The sequence below is a fragment of the Salvelinus fontinalis genome, chromosome 11 (genome assembly GCF_029448725.1).
Source record: "Salvelinus fontinalis isolate EN_2023a chromosome 11, ASM2944872v1, whole genome shotgun sequence".
Classification (NCBI taxonomy): Eukaryota; Metazoa; Chordata; class Actinopteri; order Salmoniformes; family Salmonidae; genus Salvelinus; species Salvelinus fontinalis.
The window spans coordinates 37,719,804-37,735,606 of NC_074675.1; the positions used below are offsets into that span (position 1 = coordinate 37,719,804).

Sequence of the window (15,803 nt, forward strand, 5' to 3'; positions counted from 1 at the left end):
TGTTCCCCAGCCCTCTCCTGTGGACGGCCCTCTGTCCCAGAGAACGCTGTGATGATGGGGACCAACTTCACGTTTGGAAGCAAGGTGACTTTCAGGTACCACCGTCAGCCATTTACAACAAGTGTCATACTGACAAAGGAGACCATTTAAGATGTAACAACAATAGGACTGTGCTGTTGCATTGAGATAATGCTGCATTAATATATTCTGTTCTCTATTTTCTCTTTCCCATTAAGATACTGTATGTGTTACTGACTGTAAAGATATCAACAACCAAATGCATTTCCATGAGCATTAGGCCGATAGATAGTTGCTGAAATAAACCTCTATTGACATTGCCTTGTCTCCCGTATTCTCCCATTATGAATGTATTTATGTCCCTCTGGTCCACTTCAGCTGTGTTACGGGGTTCGTCCCAGGTGACACCTATGATATGCGGTGTCAGGCCAGTCGGAAGTGGAGCAGAGCGCCCCCTGCCTGTCAACGAGTCACGTGTGGGGACCCTCCACACGTAGACAATTCAGATGTCACCCTCAACGGGAAAACGTACCTGTCCACAGTGCTCTACACCTGTGCAGAGGGATACAGGTAAGGACGAAGTCTGTCCTGGGTTATCATTTCTGGTCTTTTATCCAAATAGCGTCTCAGAGTGGGAGGGCTGATCTAGGATCAGGTCTCCAACTGTCCACATAATCTTAATCATCATAATATAAAAGGTGAAACTGATCCTAGATCAGCGGTACCTGGTATTATGGGTCTTATAAAGGTTCATGAAGGTGTCATAAAAAGATAAGATCCTTATCCATTGAAAAGAATAAGACATTCTATAGATTGAAGTTCCTCCCTCGATGTAGTGAGTTTGAAAGTGGTAGCTAGTAAATATGTGATAGAAAGCAACTGACTAGTGTTGCTGCGCATACCGCTTGAAAGTGTTGTGTGTGTTACAGATTGTGTGTGTGTGTGTGAGTATAGACATATTGTGTGTAAAATGTGTGCATGTGTTAAGACTGCAGGGCTCTGAGGAGGTGGTGTGTGAGGCGTCAGGAGAGTGGAGCAGCCCCGCCCCTTTGTGTGCCAGCATCCACTGTGGAGACCCCCCTGCCCTCCGAGACGCCGCGACCATCGGGGACGACTACGCCCTGGGCAACAAGGTGCACTACGTCTGCAAAGAAGGGTAAATAATGTACAGTCAACCATATTTCATTAGGATACAAGTTACTATGTTAACTTAATGGAGGCCTTGTATTCCAGGCATTTGGGCTTCTCAAGTGTTGTAAGACATGGCTGAACAAGACTACCTCAGTGTTAGCAGTGGTCACCATTAAAGTCCCAGTTCAAGTAATCTCGTCCACCAACCGGCTCTCTCTCTGTTGAACCATCTGGTTTCACAGCGCCTCAGAGCGGGACTTGACTGGAAGTCTATGGCAGGAGCGGACGAAACAACCGCTGATTTTAATTGGCTGATCTCTCAGGCTATTAGCATAACCCTCCCTCGAACATTGTGGACTTCAAAGCGTGAGCAGGGCAAGTAATCGGAGGTAGTGAGTTTGGAAAATCTGAAAGTACGCATCTTAGAAATAGTTTTCACATAGAAACTTTATATGCCCGAACTCAGAATCAATTGGGCTTCCCAAAAAATGGTGGCATGCTCGCTCCCTCTCCCGACTCGATTTTAACCACACCCTTTTCAAGTCCCACTTTGTTGCACAGTGTTACCAGGCTCTACGCGCCAGCAATTCGAGACAGTTCTAGTTGTTACAGTATGTAGTTGTACAAGTAGTAGTGCTACACGATTTTGTATCTTTACTTTTAATTATATTGTTGGATTTATTACTTCCTGTCCTGAAACACATTTGATTGTCTCTGTCTCCACAGATACACTCTGATTGGACCAGAGACCAGAGAGTGCCTGTCAACTGGCCAATGGAGTCCTACCTCCGCTCAGTGTGTCCCCCGATCCTGTGGCCCTCCCCCTTCCATAGACCACGCCATTGCCCATGCCGGCCACCAGCTCTTTGGCGACATGGCCAACTACTTCTGCACAGACGGCTACACCGCTGGCAACAATTCTAAGGTTATTTGTCTCTTTTATTGCCCTTTCATTTGTTTGGATCTCGTTCATTTTGTTGTTAAAAAAATGAAGTGTGTTGCAATTCTAAATGCAGTTAAATAAAGTTTGATTTGATTTGATTTCAAGGTGGTCTGCAACGCCCAGGGAGTGTGGGCACCCCCCGAAGGCAAGGAGGCCCCTCACTGCATCGCCAATTTCTGCCAGCGCCCGACTGACCTGCCCCACGCCATCTTGGACTCCACCAATAAACCCAAGTATGCCAGCAACACAGAGGTCAGCTACAAATGTGAAGAGGGTTTCGTCCTCAACACAACCGCCACGCTGAAATGCATGATTGGAGGGGAATGGATGCCCTCGCCGTACGATGTGGGTTGCGTGCCGGTGCGGTGCTCCAAACCGTCTGGCATCGAGAGGGGGTATGTGAGTGGAACCAACTATAGTTTTGGAGCAATGGTGGCGTACAGTTGTGATAAGGGTTTCCTGATCCGAGGGGAGAAGAGGAGGACATGTAAGGCCAATGGAGAGTGGGGAGGGGTCCTACCTGTCTGTCAGCCTGTCTCTTGCCCCTTCCCGCCGCCACTCAAAAATGGATTCATCCAGGTACGTTGTTCCTCCTCTCAAATTCATGTCAAGGCTCAATCTAGAAAGGTGTGGAGAAACATTAACTGTAATCATTACAAACAAAACATTATGCATTTTGTAAGTCCATTAATTGAGTAAAAACAACTAAAAGTTCAATTTCAGAGTTTCCACTTTGTTTCCACTCGTTCCTGTGCTTGGCCATCTAATTCGATCATAGAGAAAGATCCTTCTCATTTATTCTGGCAAGAGATCTTGCGTAATCTCAGTCAAAACACAGTGTCCTCTCTGTACAACAAAACATCTTCTTCTGTGTTTCACCCTACAGAACAAAGGCCGTTTCTTCTTCAACAGCAAGGTGACATACGCATGCAACGCCGGCTACCGGCTGACGGGCCGTCCGGTGCGACTATGCCAGGCCAACCGCCAGTGGTCTAACGGCGACTCGCCCGTCTGCCACCTCCTGACCTGCGACCCCCCGCCCAGCATCCTGCACGGCCAATACCAAGGCTCTGTCTTTGAGGTGGGCCGCAAGGTCAAATACGTCTGCGACGAGGGCTACGAGATGGCTGGCGACGCCGTGTGGACGTGTCTGAAGTACGGCAAGTGGGACAAATCGAGGCGTCCGCACTGCTCCCCGGTCCAGTGTCCAGAGCCGCCCCTAGAGGAGAACCACCTGGTTCTACATAGTCTAGACTCTGACTCCGGAACTGTGGAACTGTCCTGCGAGGACGGGTATGTTCTCCACGGTGCCCGGACCCTCCACTGCACCCCCGCCCAGGAGTGGAATGACACCTTCCCCGTCTGCAAGCAGGTGTTCTGCGGCCCGCCGCCCGAGGTGGCCTTCGGCGACCCATCGTCAGCACCGGTGTCGGCCCCGTCCTATTTCAGCTCGGTGGTGAGCTACTCCTGCATGGACGGGTTTACTCTGAGGAAGGAGGGGTCTGTGACCTGCCAGGCAGATGGACACTGGAGCAGCCCTGTCCCAGAGTGTATACCAGTAGAGTGTCCCCAACCTGTAGAGATAGCTAACGGTATAGTGGACGTTCAGGGACTGATGTATCTCAGCACGGCCCTCTACAGCTGTAAACCTGGTTACACTTTAGTAGGCAACGCTACAGTACTCTGTGGTGAAAGTGGGTTATGGATTGGAGGCGTGCCTTCTTGTCGACCAATCGAGTGCTCCGTCCCCAAAGAGATACCCAACGGGAAGATGGCGTATACCAAACTGCAGTTCAGCCACGCTGTCACCTACTCCTGTCAGCGTGGTTACCGTCTCCAAGGCCCCGAGACGTTGAAGTGTCTGGCGAACGGGCAGTGGGATCAAGAAACACCTGTGTGTGTCCAGATCTACTGCGCCCCGCCCAACCCCATAGACAATGGCTTCGTGGAGGGACTCGACCATAAATTCGGCGTCACCATCTTCTACAGCTGTTTCCCCGGCTTCCAATTGGTTGGCCAGAACCACCTAACCTGCGAGGAGTTCGGTTGGTCTAGTTCTGTCCCAGTCTGTGTTCCCTCCGACTGCGGCCTGCCCCCTCATATCGACTTCGGCGACTATTTGAGACTCTTGGATCCGAACACAGAGCTAGCCGACAGGGACGCAGCTATAACACCCAAGTCTATAGGTGGTGCTACAGTTGCATTTTCACTCATGGATATACGCTTCCTGCATGGGACTGTGATAGTGTACCGTTGCCACAAGGGCTACAAACTTACAGCCCCTACGGCCTTGGTGTGCCTGGAGGATGGTGGATGGAATGGGACGGCTCCGATGTGTGTCCCTGCAGAGTGTGAGGAGCCGCCAAGCCCGGACCACGGCTCTGTGAACATCACAGACACAACCCTGGGCAGCCTGGTGAAGTACAGCTGTGAGCAGGGCTACGAGTTAGAGGGGGAGTCAGTCAGACAGTGTGTGGCGGGCCGACAGTGGAGCGATGTACCGCCTGTCTGCCGACCTATAAGCTGCGATGACCCGGGCAACATTGATAACGGCTCGAACCACGTGGATTCCTTCCTGTATCTGGGGGTGTTGCACTACGAGTGTAATTCCGGGTTCAACCTGATGGGCGGCGACACCAGGACCTGTCAGGCAGACGCCAGGTGGGATGGTGAGAAGCCGTGGTGTGAGCCGATCTTATGTGGCTCTCCAGTCGTCCCTAGTGATGTCACTGTGAAGGGGAAGGAATATACGTTTAGCAAGCAGGTTGAGCTGAGCTGTAGGGCTGGATTGCTCCTACAAGGCCCCTCTGTTAGTGTGTGTCAGGCCGATGGTACATGGAGTCAAGGGGCACCTGAATGCCGCCCAGCAAACTGTGGCAGACCTACATCCATCCAAAATGGTCAAGTCTTGGGCTCGGACTTTGGCTACGGTCATGAGGTGTGGTACAAGTGCGAGGAGGGGTACAGCCTCAGCGGCGGCAACCCCACACGGTTGTGTCGCGGGGATGGACTCTGGGGGGAAGGCCCTGCCCCTCGCTGTGACATCATTGCCTGTGACCCGCCGCAGGACATCAGCCACGGGTTCCTCAACGGCTCCAGCTTCAACTACGATGATGTCGTAGAGTACGTGTGTTTCGACGGGTACGAGGTCATCGGAGACCCCGTCCTCCGCTGTTCTGCCCAGGGCCACTGGGTTGGGACGGTACCAGAGTGCCTCCCCTGCCTCTGCACCCCTCCAATGTTAAAATACGGGGTGGTGCTGGGGCGCGACCACGCCTGCGGTGACCGGGTCTCCTTCCACTGTGATGAGGGCTACAAGATCCTGGGGCCATCAGCGGCAACGTGTGAGAAAGGCGGGTTGTGGAGCCCAGGTGTTCCTGTGTGTGGCCGGGGGAGGTGCGTGGCCGCTCCGCCTACAATACCGCACGCTGTCCAGCAGGGCGGCGGCGCCACTGCAGCTGACACAGTCACCTACAGGTGCAGACCAGGTTACCAGATGAAGGGGTCCTACCCCCATGTTACCTGTGGTAGGGAGGGCAGGTGGGGGGAGGTGAGGATCAGCTGTGAGCCCGTCTCTTGTGGAGTTCCAACTCCTGTACCCCATGCTCAGGTGGTGGGAGAGATATTCACTTTTGGGAGCCAGATACAATACAGGTGAATATGAACTTCTGTATCTTATTTGTCCAATCTTTGTGTTAGAGAAGTACCACTATTCAAGTAGATAGTATGGTATTTAATATCCCTCTCACCCCCCTCTCGCTAGGTGTGATGAGGGGTATGAGCTGTCCAGCCAGTCAGACTCTCTGAGCTGTCAGTCTGAGGGCACCTGGTCTAAACAAAGCATCAGGTGCCGCCCCGCTCCGTGCCTGCTCCCTGCCAACTTCCCCACCCACGTCATGGTCACAGGGGAGGACCTCACCCCGGTTGGGGGGGTAGTCACCTTCTCCTGCCCAACGGGGTTCATCCTGCAGGGACCAGGCCTGGCAGAGTGCCAAGTGAGACTGCTACTGTGTCAACAAAAAAATAGTGGTGACATTTTTTTTCTCCATCAATTGCGTTGATGTTTTGGTCCAAAAGGCCATCATCAGAACGCTGAAAAATAACAGACAGAACCGAGTCAGAACTTTACCTCTGGTCGATTTTATCACCTTTTATTTTGACTACTGGGTTATTCACATCATTCATTTCATGTGATTTAGCTAAATGTTAGCTAAATGTTTACTGAATATGAATTAATTTCATGACTATTTCTTTATGTTGTACTGTAGCTAGGTGGTACCTGGTCTCCAGGCCTGTCCTCTGTCTCCTGTGGTCTGGTGGTTTGTGAGAAACCTCCTCTTCTTCCACATGGCATCACTGAGGGGGACAGTTACAGCTACGGAGACATTGTCTTGTACACCTGCCTGCCTGGGTTTGAGATGAAGGTAATGTCTGGCACAATATTATACCACCATGATATTATATTATTGCAGTTTTATTACAATATTATAGAGTATAATTACAAAACACAGAATATTTTGCTTCAATTTTGTCTAAAATGATTGTATGATTATAATACGAGCCATGAGTCGACAGGAAATAGGCCTATTGGAGTTTTTAAATCCTCTGGAGTTGAGGGTGGAATTACATTGAATCAAAGTTATAATAATATGAATTATGATTATATTTTGATAGAAAATAGAGTGCAATGCATCATGGTAGATTTGAGATTGCTATAGTGAAAAATCTAATAAATGTCACTATCACTTACTTTGGGTGAAACCTGAGAGACTGCCAAACACATTATGTGTATTGCCTAGGCACATTTTGTGACATGTTGAGGTTGGACCCAGGTGCAGAGAAGCTACCAGACGAGGAATCAGTGGTTAAGGATAAACATAATACTTTACTGAGAAACGGTAACGGAAGAATCGCAGTAACACTGGGAAAACAACAAACACTGTGTCTCGAATACTCACTCAGGCGACAAGCGCACATGGCACACAATTCAAAGCTTCAGCAAAGGACAACAGAAAACACACCTTTTTTAACAGTGAAATCATAATGAGTAAATAAGACACGCCTGAGTGTCGTTATTGTCTCTAGGACGTCTCTGCCGCCCTCTGGTGACAGGTGGAACCATGAAACATGACCTATTACTGGAAATCACATGACATAATTTCCCCTAAACTATTAATGAAAGTGCATGCTGAGTCATATTTTTATTTAAAAAATGTATTTAATGGAAGCAGAGAGAGCTTTTGTGAGTCTGTGTTAGCAGATAGATTCACAATTCCCAGTGTGTCTATTTTTGTATAGATACACAGTGTCTGTAATACAGCAACTCACTCTATTACAGGGAGACTCTGTACAGACCTGTCAAGGAGACAGAACATGGAGTGGGGCTCAGCCTACGTGTGTCAGTAAGTGTGTGTGTGTGTGTGCACGCACATGTATGTGAGTTTCGATATAGAATGGAATTGTTCCTTCGTGTCAATTTCCATACTGTAAGAATGTGCGTGATTGAACATTTAAATGCACCAATTTAGCAGAAATTATTACTGTTATCCACATCCAAATGTTCTGTGTCCTCAGCTGTATCATGTGGCCCACCTCCCTCTGTGGAGAATGCAGAGGTACAGACATCAGACGAAGCGTACCAGGGCAACGCCAGCTATGTGTGCAACTCTGGCTTACATCTGGTTGGCCCACAGAACCTCACCTGTCTGGCCAATGGAACATGGAGCCTGCCTGCACCAACATGTAAAGGTATGGATGGCGCGCTATTCCAGGTTTATCATATTGTCCTCGAAGGCATTTAAGACAGGCAACTGGTAATCTACTCGAGCATTTGAAATAGACAATAGAAAAAAATCATAATCAATTTGTTCTTAATATCTCTCCCTCTCTCTCTTTCCCTCCCTCTACCTCTCTTTCTCCCTCTCCTCTCAGTTGGCCCGGGTTGTGACATCCCCAAGGAGCTGTTGAATGGCAGGGTGCAGGAAGAGAACCTGACCACCGGGCGTGCTGTTGCGTTTCAGTGTGATAAAGGCTACGCCCTAAAGGGGGACACTCTGGTGGTGTGCATGGGAGACGGGACATGGAGCTCCACCTTCCCCTTCTGTCAACGTAAGACTTTGAGACAAACCAACATCACTACAACATCACAGCTAACATGAATGTGTTACAGGAGTTTTTCTGGGACAAGTCACATGGTCAGGGACACCTCCTGGCCCTATTCATAGACAAAATAAAGGAGCCAATCCATGCTGCTGGTTTTATCTTATTAATTTATCTCAGGTTCTGTTCTTTCTATTTGTTTACAATCTGAAACAGAGTAATTGGGCATTTTAACATCATAGATTTAGCCGGTGGGTAACTTGTGGAATAGACACTGGCTGGAAAACGGTTTTAACCAATCAGCATTCAGGATTAGACACAGCCCGTTGTATAATTGTTTCCCATTTACACGCTGACTGTTGAAACCAACCAGAGATACCCGTTGTATTTCTACACCTCACATTCTTCAGCTTACACAGACTACAGAGGGAGGGGAGGCTATTCCACAGTTGATTGGAATACTTTGCAATATCACCACTCTTTCACATGCTGTTTCAAAACCGACTTTGTCAGTAGCTAACGACCTGAAAATAATACCATTAAGAGCACTGAGCACACAGCTTGCATCGTCTCACAAACATTTACACACCTTGTTATGACATTTATACGTAGCACCTGGGCTTATGCCGAACCTGTCTGTAATCCACCATTATACTCTATGCCTAAGCATGAGTTGTCTCCAACTGGTATTCTTCTCACAAACATTTTACCCACATAGACACTTGTCAAACCTGTCTATAGTGTAATCCAATACTACTATACTCTGTGTCTCCCCGTGCAGCCAAGCCGTGTCCCCCTCCCCCGGGATGGAAGGTGAGCGGTGGGGGTGTGAATACCTCTAAACAGCTGTTCTACGTGGGCCAGTCGTTACCGTTCGCCTGTCCCAAGGGTCACCAGGCCAAGGGCACCGCCACCATCACCTGTAGGACAGACCAGACATGGACCCCAGTCAGCACTGTCTGTGAGAGTGAGTAGATACACTTTAAACGACTGTTCTTTAATCCTGGTTCTGGTCCTGGATATCCACTTGGGGAGCAGGGTTTTGTTCCAGCCCAGTACTAACATCAGGTCGTTATTGTAAAAGAGAATGTGTTCTCAATTACCTTAATTGACATGGTTAGATAAAGACTACGGGAAACAAGGGTTTAGTCGAATCAGGTATGTTAGTGCAGAGGTAGATTGAAAGCCTTAACACCAAAACCTACCACATCATGACAACATAGTGCACTACTCCGAGAGTGTCTGGTCAGCAATGTAAGATATGACCGGTAGGTCAACTACACCAGCCCCTCGCATATTAGTCTTTTATTATCACGTCCCAACCGGGATATTGACATTGGAACGAGACAAGGATTTCAAGATAAGGTACCGTTCTAGGTCAACATAGAGGGATTGAATCATGATTTCTCTTTTGTTCTCTCAACATCCCTTCCCCTGGTACACTTTAAGGTTATTGGTTTATTAAAAAGAAGAACAGCCATAAAAACAGTATAGCCATCAAGTGTGTTCTCTAGTCTGTGTCCCAAATGGCACTCTGTTCCCTATATAGCATACTACTTTTGACCCGAGCCCTATGGGCTCTTGTTTTAACAGTAGTGCACTATGAAGTGAATTTCAGACGCAGCCGAGGTGGAACATTCATGTTCCAGAAGGTAACTCTGACAGATTAGATATGAGTTACTGAGATGAAGACTGTTGAGTATGAGTCATCCTATTGATTTTGTTGCATTTTGCATCATCATGATGATGTGGCCGGTGATACTTTAAAAGTCCAAACTCTTGAAAACTTGACTGCTGACATGCAAAACCTTTTGGGACTGTATCAACAGTGGACTAATGCGGAAGAAAATACTAAAATATCGTTTTTCAGTGGTTCCCCTTTAACCGGGTGGGAGCCCACTCCAATATACTGTTTTCCCTTTATTTAACCAGGTACAGTTGAAGTCGGAAGTTTACATACACCTTAGCCAAATACATTTAAACTTAGTTTTTCACAATTCCTGACATTTAATCCTAGTAAAAATTCCCTGTCTTAGGTCAGTTAGGGTCACTACTTTATTTTAAGAATGTGAGATGTCAGAATAATAGTAGAGAGAATTATTTATATCAGGTTTTATTTCTTTCATCATATTACCAGTGGGTCAGAAGTTTACATACACTAAATTAGTATTTGGTAGCATTGCCTTTAAATTGTTTAACTTATGTCAAACGTTTCGGGTAGCCTTCCACAAGCTTCCCACAACAAGTTGGGTGAATTTTGGCCCATTCCTCCTGACAGAGCTGGTGTAACTGAGTCAGGATAGTAGGCCTCCTTGCTCGCACACGCTTTTTCAGTTCTGTCCACAAATTTTCTATAGGATTGAGGTCAGGGCTTTGTGATGGCCACTCCAATACCTTGACTTTGTTGTTCTTAAACCATTTTGCCACAACTTTGGAAGTGTGCTTGGGGTCATTGTCCATTTGGAAGACCCATTTTGCGACCAAGCTTTAACTTCCTGACTGATGTCTTGAGATGTTGCTTCAATATATCCACATAATTTTCCTTCCACATGATGCCATCTATTTTGTGAAGTACACCAGTCCCTCCTGCAGCAAAGCACCCTCACAACATGATGCTGCCGCCCCCGTGCTTCACGGTTGGAGTTCTTCAGCTTGCAATCCTCCCCCTTTTTCCTCCAAACATAACGATGGTCATTATGGCCAAAAAATTCTATTTTTGTTTCATCAGACCAGAGAACATTTCTCCAAAAAGTACGATCTTTGTCTCCATGTGCAGTTGCAAACCGTAGTCTGGCTTTTTTATGGCGGTTTTGGAGCAGTGGCTTCTTCCTTGCTGAGTGGCCTTTCAGGTTATGTCGATATAGGACTTGTTTTACTGTGGATATAGATACTTTTGTAACTGTTTCCTCCAGCACCTTCACAAGGTCCTTTGCTGTTGTTCTGGGATTGATTTGCACTTTTCGCACCAAAGTACGTTCATCTCTAGGAAACAGAACGCGTCTCCTTGCTGAGCGGTATGGCGGCTGCGTGGTCCCATGGTGTTCATACTTGTGTACTATTGTTTGTACAGATGAACATGGTACCTTCAGGCGTTTGGAAATTGCTCCCAAGGATGAATCAGATTTTTTTTTCTGAGGTCTTGGCTGATTTCTTTTGATTTTCTCATGATGTCAAGCAAAGAGGCACTGAGTTTAAAGGTAGGCCTTGAAATACATCCACAGGTATACCTCCAATTGACTCACATTATGTCAATTAGCCTATCAGAAGCTTCTAAAGCCATGACATCATTTTCTGGAATTTTCCAAGCTGTTTAAAGGCACAGTCAACTTAGTGTATGTAAACTTCTGTTAACAAGCAATTTGTGTAGTGGTTGAAAAATGAGTTTTAATGACTCCAACCTAAGTGTATGTAAACTTCCGACTTCAACTGTAAGTCATTGAGAACACGTTCTCTTTTACAATAATGACCTGAAACGAGATCCAGTTCTTTCTTAGACTCCTGTCATCACTCCACGTTCCCAACAGACAATAAGACAGTCAGATATCAAGAGAAACACATTGTATTCTCACACGAGTGGTTATTAAACCTACCTCTACATGCCTTGACCCATAAACATAACACGTTAAAACCACACAGGCATGTTTTTAGCCGTTTTATCTGCTTACATAATGAATCCCACGTCGTTCTGAACCCACAACACAGTGGTTAGAAAAGTGTAAACTAGCAAAGAGGATGAAAACATGATTCACAGGGGGGGAAATCGCTGACACTGTTGCTGTGTTCACTTCCAAGCTTGTGTTTCTCCAATGAAGGGTGGGGATCGGTCTGTACTTGTACTAAGAGGCATCTGTGCAGTGGCTTAGGTGATATACTGGTCTCTCTCTGGGATAATTTGGGTCATGATACTGAATCAAGTCCACTGTTTTTTCCAAAACTCTTCTTACTATCCAGAAGTGAATCGATTCACAACATAGCAGTTTTAGAAATCCATCAAAAACTATTAATCGACATAAAAGATCCACCACACATTCTTTGTCCTATGCTATCCATTGAGCATGGATCCATACTATTTTCTGTTGTACTTTTCCCATCACCTCCTCTCCTCTGTCTCTGTGGGCAACGTGTTAGGCTGGATGAATGGGTTACACATTAAGTAGATCTACTGCCTTCATAGCATGTTTGTAACTCCTTATGGGCTTCTAGCTGGTATGGTTTCCATTGTGTTTTAATTCTCTCTAACTTGCATGTTTGTTGGTGATACTGTTGGTTTACAGTACAATGCTGTTTGGTATGGTGCGGCGTGTGGATGTCGATGTATTTGCATGTCTGCCTGGCTCTTGGTTGTTGAGGACTCCCCTGTCGGCTCCAACACTAACTGATTCTCATTGGTTTGTTTTCAGGGTTTTCTTACAAGGAACGCAGACTGTAGAGTCACAAGCACATCATTTGACACATCTTTGCATGGCATTCACACTTTCCCTTCAACGTGATCTTTACAGCCAGGTGGTTCTATCGAAGGGAAAATATGAAGCAATGTTGGTCCATTATTTCAAGCACAGTGGCCCAAATTAGTTTAAAGGCATGTGATAACATGTACCTAACATGTGGCCCAAATGAGCTGTAAGTAACCAGAGGGGCTGTCCGTCCGTTTCGGCACAGGGGTCTCCTGCGGCCCCCCTCTCCACGTGGCCCACGGGGTGGTGCGGGGGGCGGTGTTCCAGTTCGGGGACGTGGCGGTGTACTCGTGTTTCGGAGGGTACGCCATGGAGGGCCACAGCAGAAGTGTGTGTCTGGAGAACGGGACCTGGACCCCCCCTCCCGCCTGCAGAGGTAGAGAGACTGCACCCTTACCGCTGCGCCCTAAAAGGAGGGCATCCTCTACTCCTGACAGCTTGCGTGCCCTCCCCTCCGCTTCTCCAGCCACTTGTACCGAGCACATTCACCACTCCACTCACTTTATTTTGACATGCTAGATAGCAGGGTTGTCCAGTGATGCCTGTGTCTAAGGCACCATCAGTTATGAATTGAACCGTTTCTATAAAGGAATGCTGTCTTTATGAATGCTATCTTTATCCAAGTGCATGAAGTCGCATGGTCAAGGCCCAATCACAGCATGGCTACCAGTAAAATGTTCTCATTTCTATTAAACAAGATTAGCTATTTTAACTGAATGCTTTCTCTATGGTCTATACCGGGGGTGGGCAACTCCAGTCCTCCAGGGCGTGATTGGTGTCACACTTTTTCTACATCCTTAGCAAACACAGCTGATTTAATCAAATTGCATTCTAAACTGAAGATCATGATTAGGTGATTATTGGAGTCAGGTGTGTTAGCTGGAGCTGGGGAAAAACTGTGACACCAATCCGGCCCTCGAGGACTGGAGTTGCCCACCCCTGATCTACACACTTGAGAGATGGCGACTGTCTGGAGGATGTGTCCGTATTTTGGCTTTAAGAAGGCGTGTGTGTCCTTTCCTCTCCAGCGGTGTGTTGGCTACAGTGCCTGAACGGAGGGGTGTGTCAGAGACCCAACACCTGTTCATGTCCCGAGGGGTGGATGGGCAGACTGTGTGAGGAACGTAAGTATTATAAATCGATCTATCAATCAATCACATTTATTTTGGATGGATGGGCAGACTAGTTGTGTATCTACACAAAAATAGACACGCTGGGTATTGTGAATCTTTCAGACTTACTCAGCTCTCTGCTTCCATTATGACTCAGCATGCACTTCCATCAATTGTTTTGGGGAAATAATGTCATGTGATTTCCTGTAATTGAAAATGTGCCTAGGAAATGCACATAATGTGTTTGGCAGTCTCTCAAAGTATGTCACGCCCTGACCTTAGTTATCTTTGTTTTCTTTATTATTTTGGTTAGAAACAGGGTGTGACGAACGTGACAAAGTAAGAGTGATAGTGGCTTATTAGATTTCTCACTATACCAATCTCAAACCTATCATGATGCACTGCACTCTATTCTCTAATCAATATTATTATAACTTCAATTCAATGTAATTCCACCCTCCTGCAAATGTGTTTTTTCTGTTCAGCTTTTTTGTCTCTAGATGTAACAATATTCAACTCCTGGGCATTTAAAAAAACTTCCATAGGACTCCCATGGAATAATGGCACTTGCTTTTGATTGTTTTAGAATCACGCAATCATTTCCCCCAAAATTGTAGCAAATTATTATATATTTTTTCTCTGTTCTGTAATATTGTAATAATACTGTAATAGGGTAATATTGTAACATACTGTAATAATATAATATTGTAATATACTGTAATAATATAATATTGTAATAATAATATAATAATATAATATTGTAATAATACTGGAATATAATATTGTAATACATGAATAACATAATATTGTAATAATAGAGGGAGAGAGAAAGAACTAGAGTGAGCGAGTGTGAGAGAGAGAGAGGTAGTAAATGAAGAAAAAGAGGTGAAAATTGAAACAGAGAGAGAGAGGTATTTGGATCTCACTCCCTACTCTCACCACAACCAAAGAGTCTGTGTTAGAGAAAGTGGATCCACACTGCAGCCATGAGAAGGCCTACACTGTTTCACTGACTCTGGGAAATTCACTCTCTTTGACTAGATTAACTTTACAGAGTTAAAGAGATTCCCAATCCCCATCTGTGTGAAATCTTTTCACATCTTTTTTGTGCATTGTTTTGCCCGAGTGAGAGGGGCTGAGTCCGAAATGGCACCCTATTCACAGTATATAGAGCACTCCTTGATTGGGTTCTGATGAAACGTGCCAAGCGTGTGCAAAGCTGTCATCAAGGCAAAGGGTGGAAGAACTTTGAAGAATCTCAAATATAAAATATATTTTAATTTGTTTAACACTTTTTTGGTTACTGCATGATTCCATATGTGTTATTTCCTAGTTTTGATGTCTTCACTATTATTCTACGATGTAGAAAATAGTCAAAGTAAAGAAAAACCCTGGAATGAGTAGGTGTGCCCAAACTTTTGACTGGTACTCAAAACTCCTAGAAAGGTGCCCCACTAGCGGCAGGTAGCCTAGTGGTTAGAGTGTTGGACTAGTAACTGAAAGGTTGCAAGATCAAATCCCAGAGCTGACAAGGTGAAAATCTGTCGTCCTGAACAAACAGTTAACCCACTGTTCCTGGGCCATCGTTGAAAATACTGACTTGCCTAGTTAAATAAAGGTCAAATAAAAAATATATTTAAAAAAACTAGCGCCATCTTTGGGTTGGCATTATGCCCATTATCTTAACATCTTCCTTTTCATATATAATTAGCTCGAGCACTTCATACCATTCTAGTACCACAGTGAAAATACCTATTTACATTATCAACACCTTTTTTAACTTGTAATTTTATAAGATACAACAATTCCTTGTCCATCTCTTAAGGGACATAGTCCCCATACCGCAGGGGCATTCTTATGTTAGCCCTTGTCCTACTGTGTCGCACTGGTGGAATATTGGGCACATCTGGAACGTTGGGCACCTCCGGGATGTTGGGTACATGTTGGGTACATCTGGTATCCTCGGGTCCTCTCCTGGCACCTCTCCTGGCACATATGGAAGCCTCATGACCTCTCCTCCCTCTTCCACAGCCTCCTGAAATTGTA

The 15,803-nt window shown here is 46.0% G+C and overlaps 1 protein-coding gene across 1 annotated transcript in view; it reads left to right on the forward strand.

The window, feature by feature from the left end:
• LOC129864718 (sushi, von Willebrand factor type A, EGF and pentraxin domain-containing protein 1-like) overlaps positions 1–15,803 on the forward strand; it is a 34,385-nt gene that overhangs the window by 9,904 nt on the left and 8,678 nt on the right. The window contains exons 9-22 of the mRNA XM_055937021.1: positions 11–95; positions 397–588; positions 1,007–1,174; positions 1,876–2,074; positions 2,198–2,671; positions 2,979–5,746; positions 5,856–6,087; positions 6,361–6,516; positions 7,431–7,494; positions 7,667–7,840; positions 8,024–8,200; positions 8,973–9,158; positions 12,851–13,021; positions 13,674–13,769. Of these exons, the coding sequence (XP_055792996.1) occupies positions 11–95; positions 397–588; positions 1,007–1,174; positions 1,876–2,074; positions 2,198–2,671; positions 2,979–5,746; positions 5,856–6,087; positions 6,361–6,516; positions 7,431–7,494; positions 7,667–7,840; positions 8,024–8,200; positions 8,973–9,158; positions 12,851–13,021; positions 13,674–13,769 (5,142 nt within the window). The remainder of the gene's footprint in view (positions 1–10; positions 96–396; positions 589–1,006; positions 1,175–1,875; positions 2,075–2,197; positions 2,672–2,978; positions 5,747–5,855; positions 6,088–6,360; positions 6,517–7,430; positions 7,495–7,666; positions 7,841–8,023; positions 8,201–8,972; positions 9,159–12,850; positions 13,022–13,673; positions 13,770–15,803) is intronic.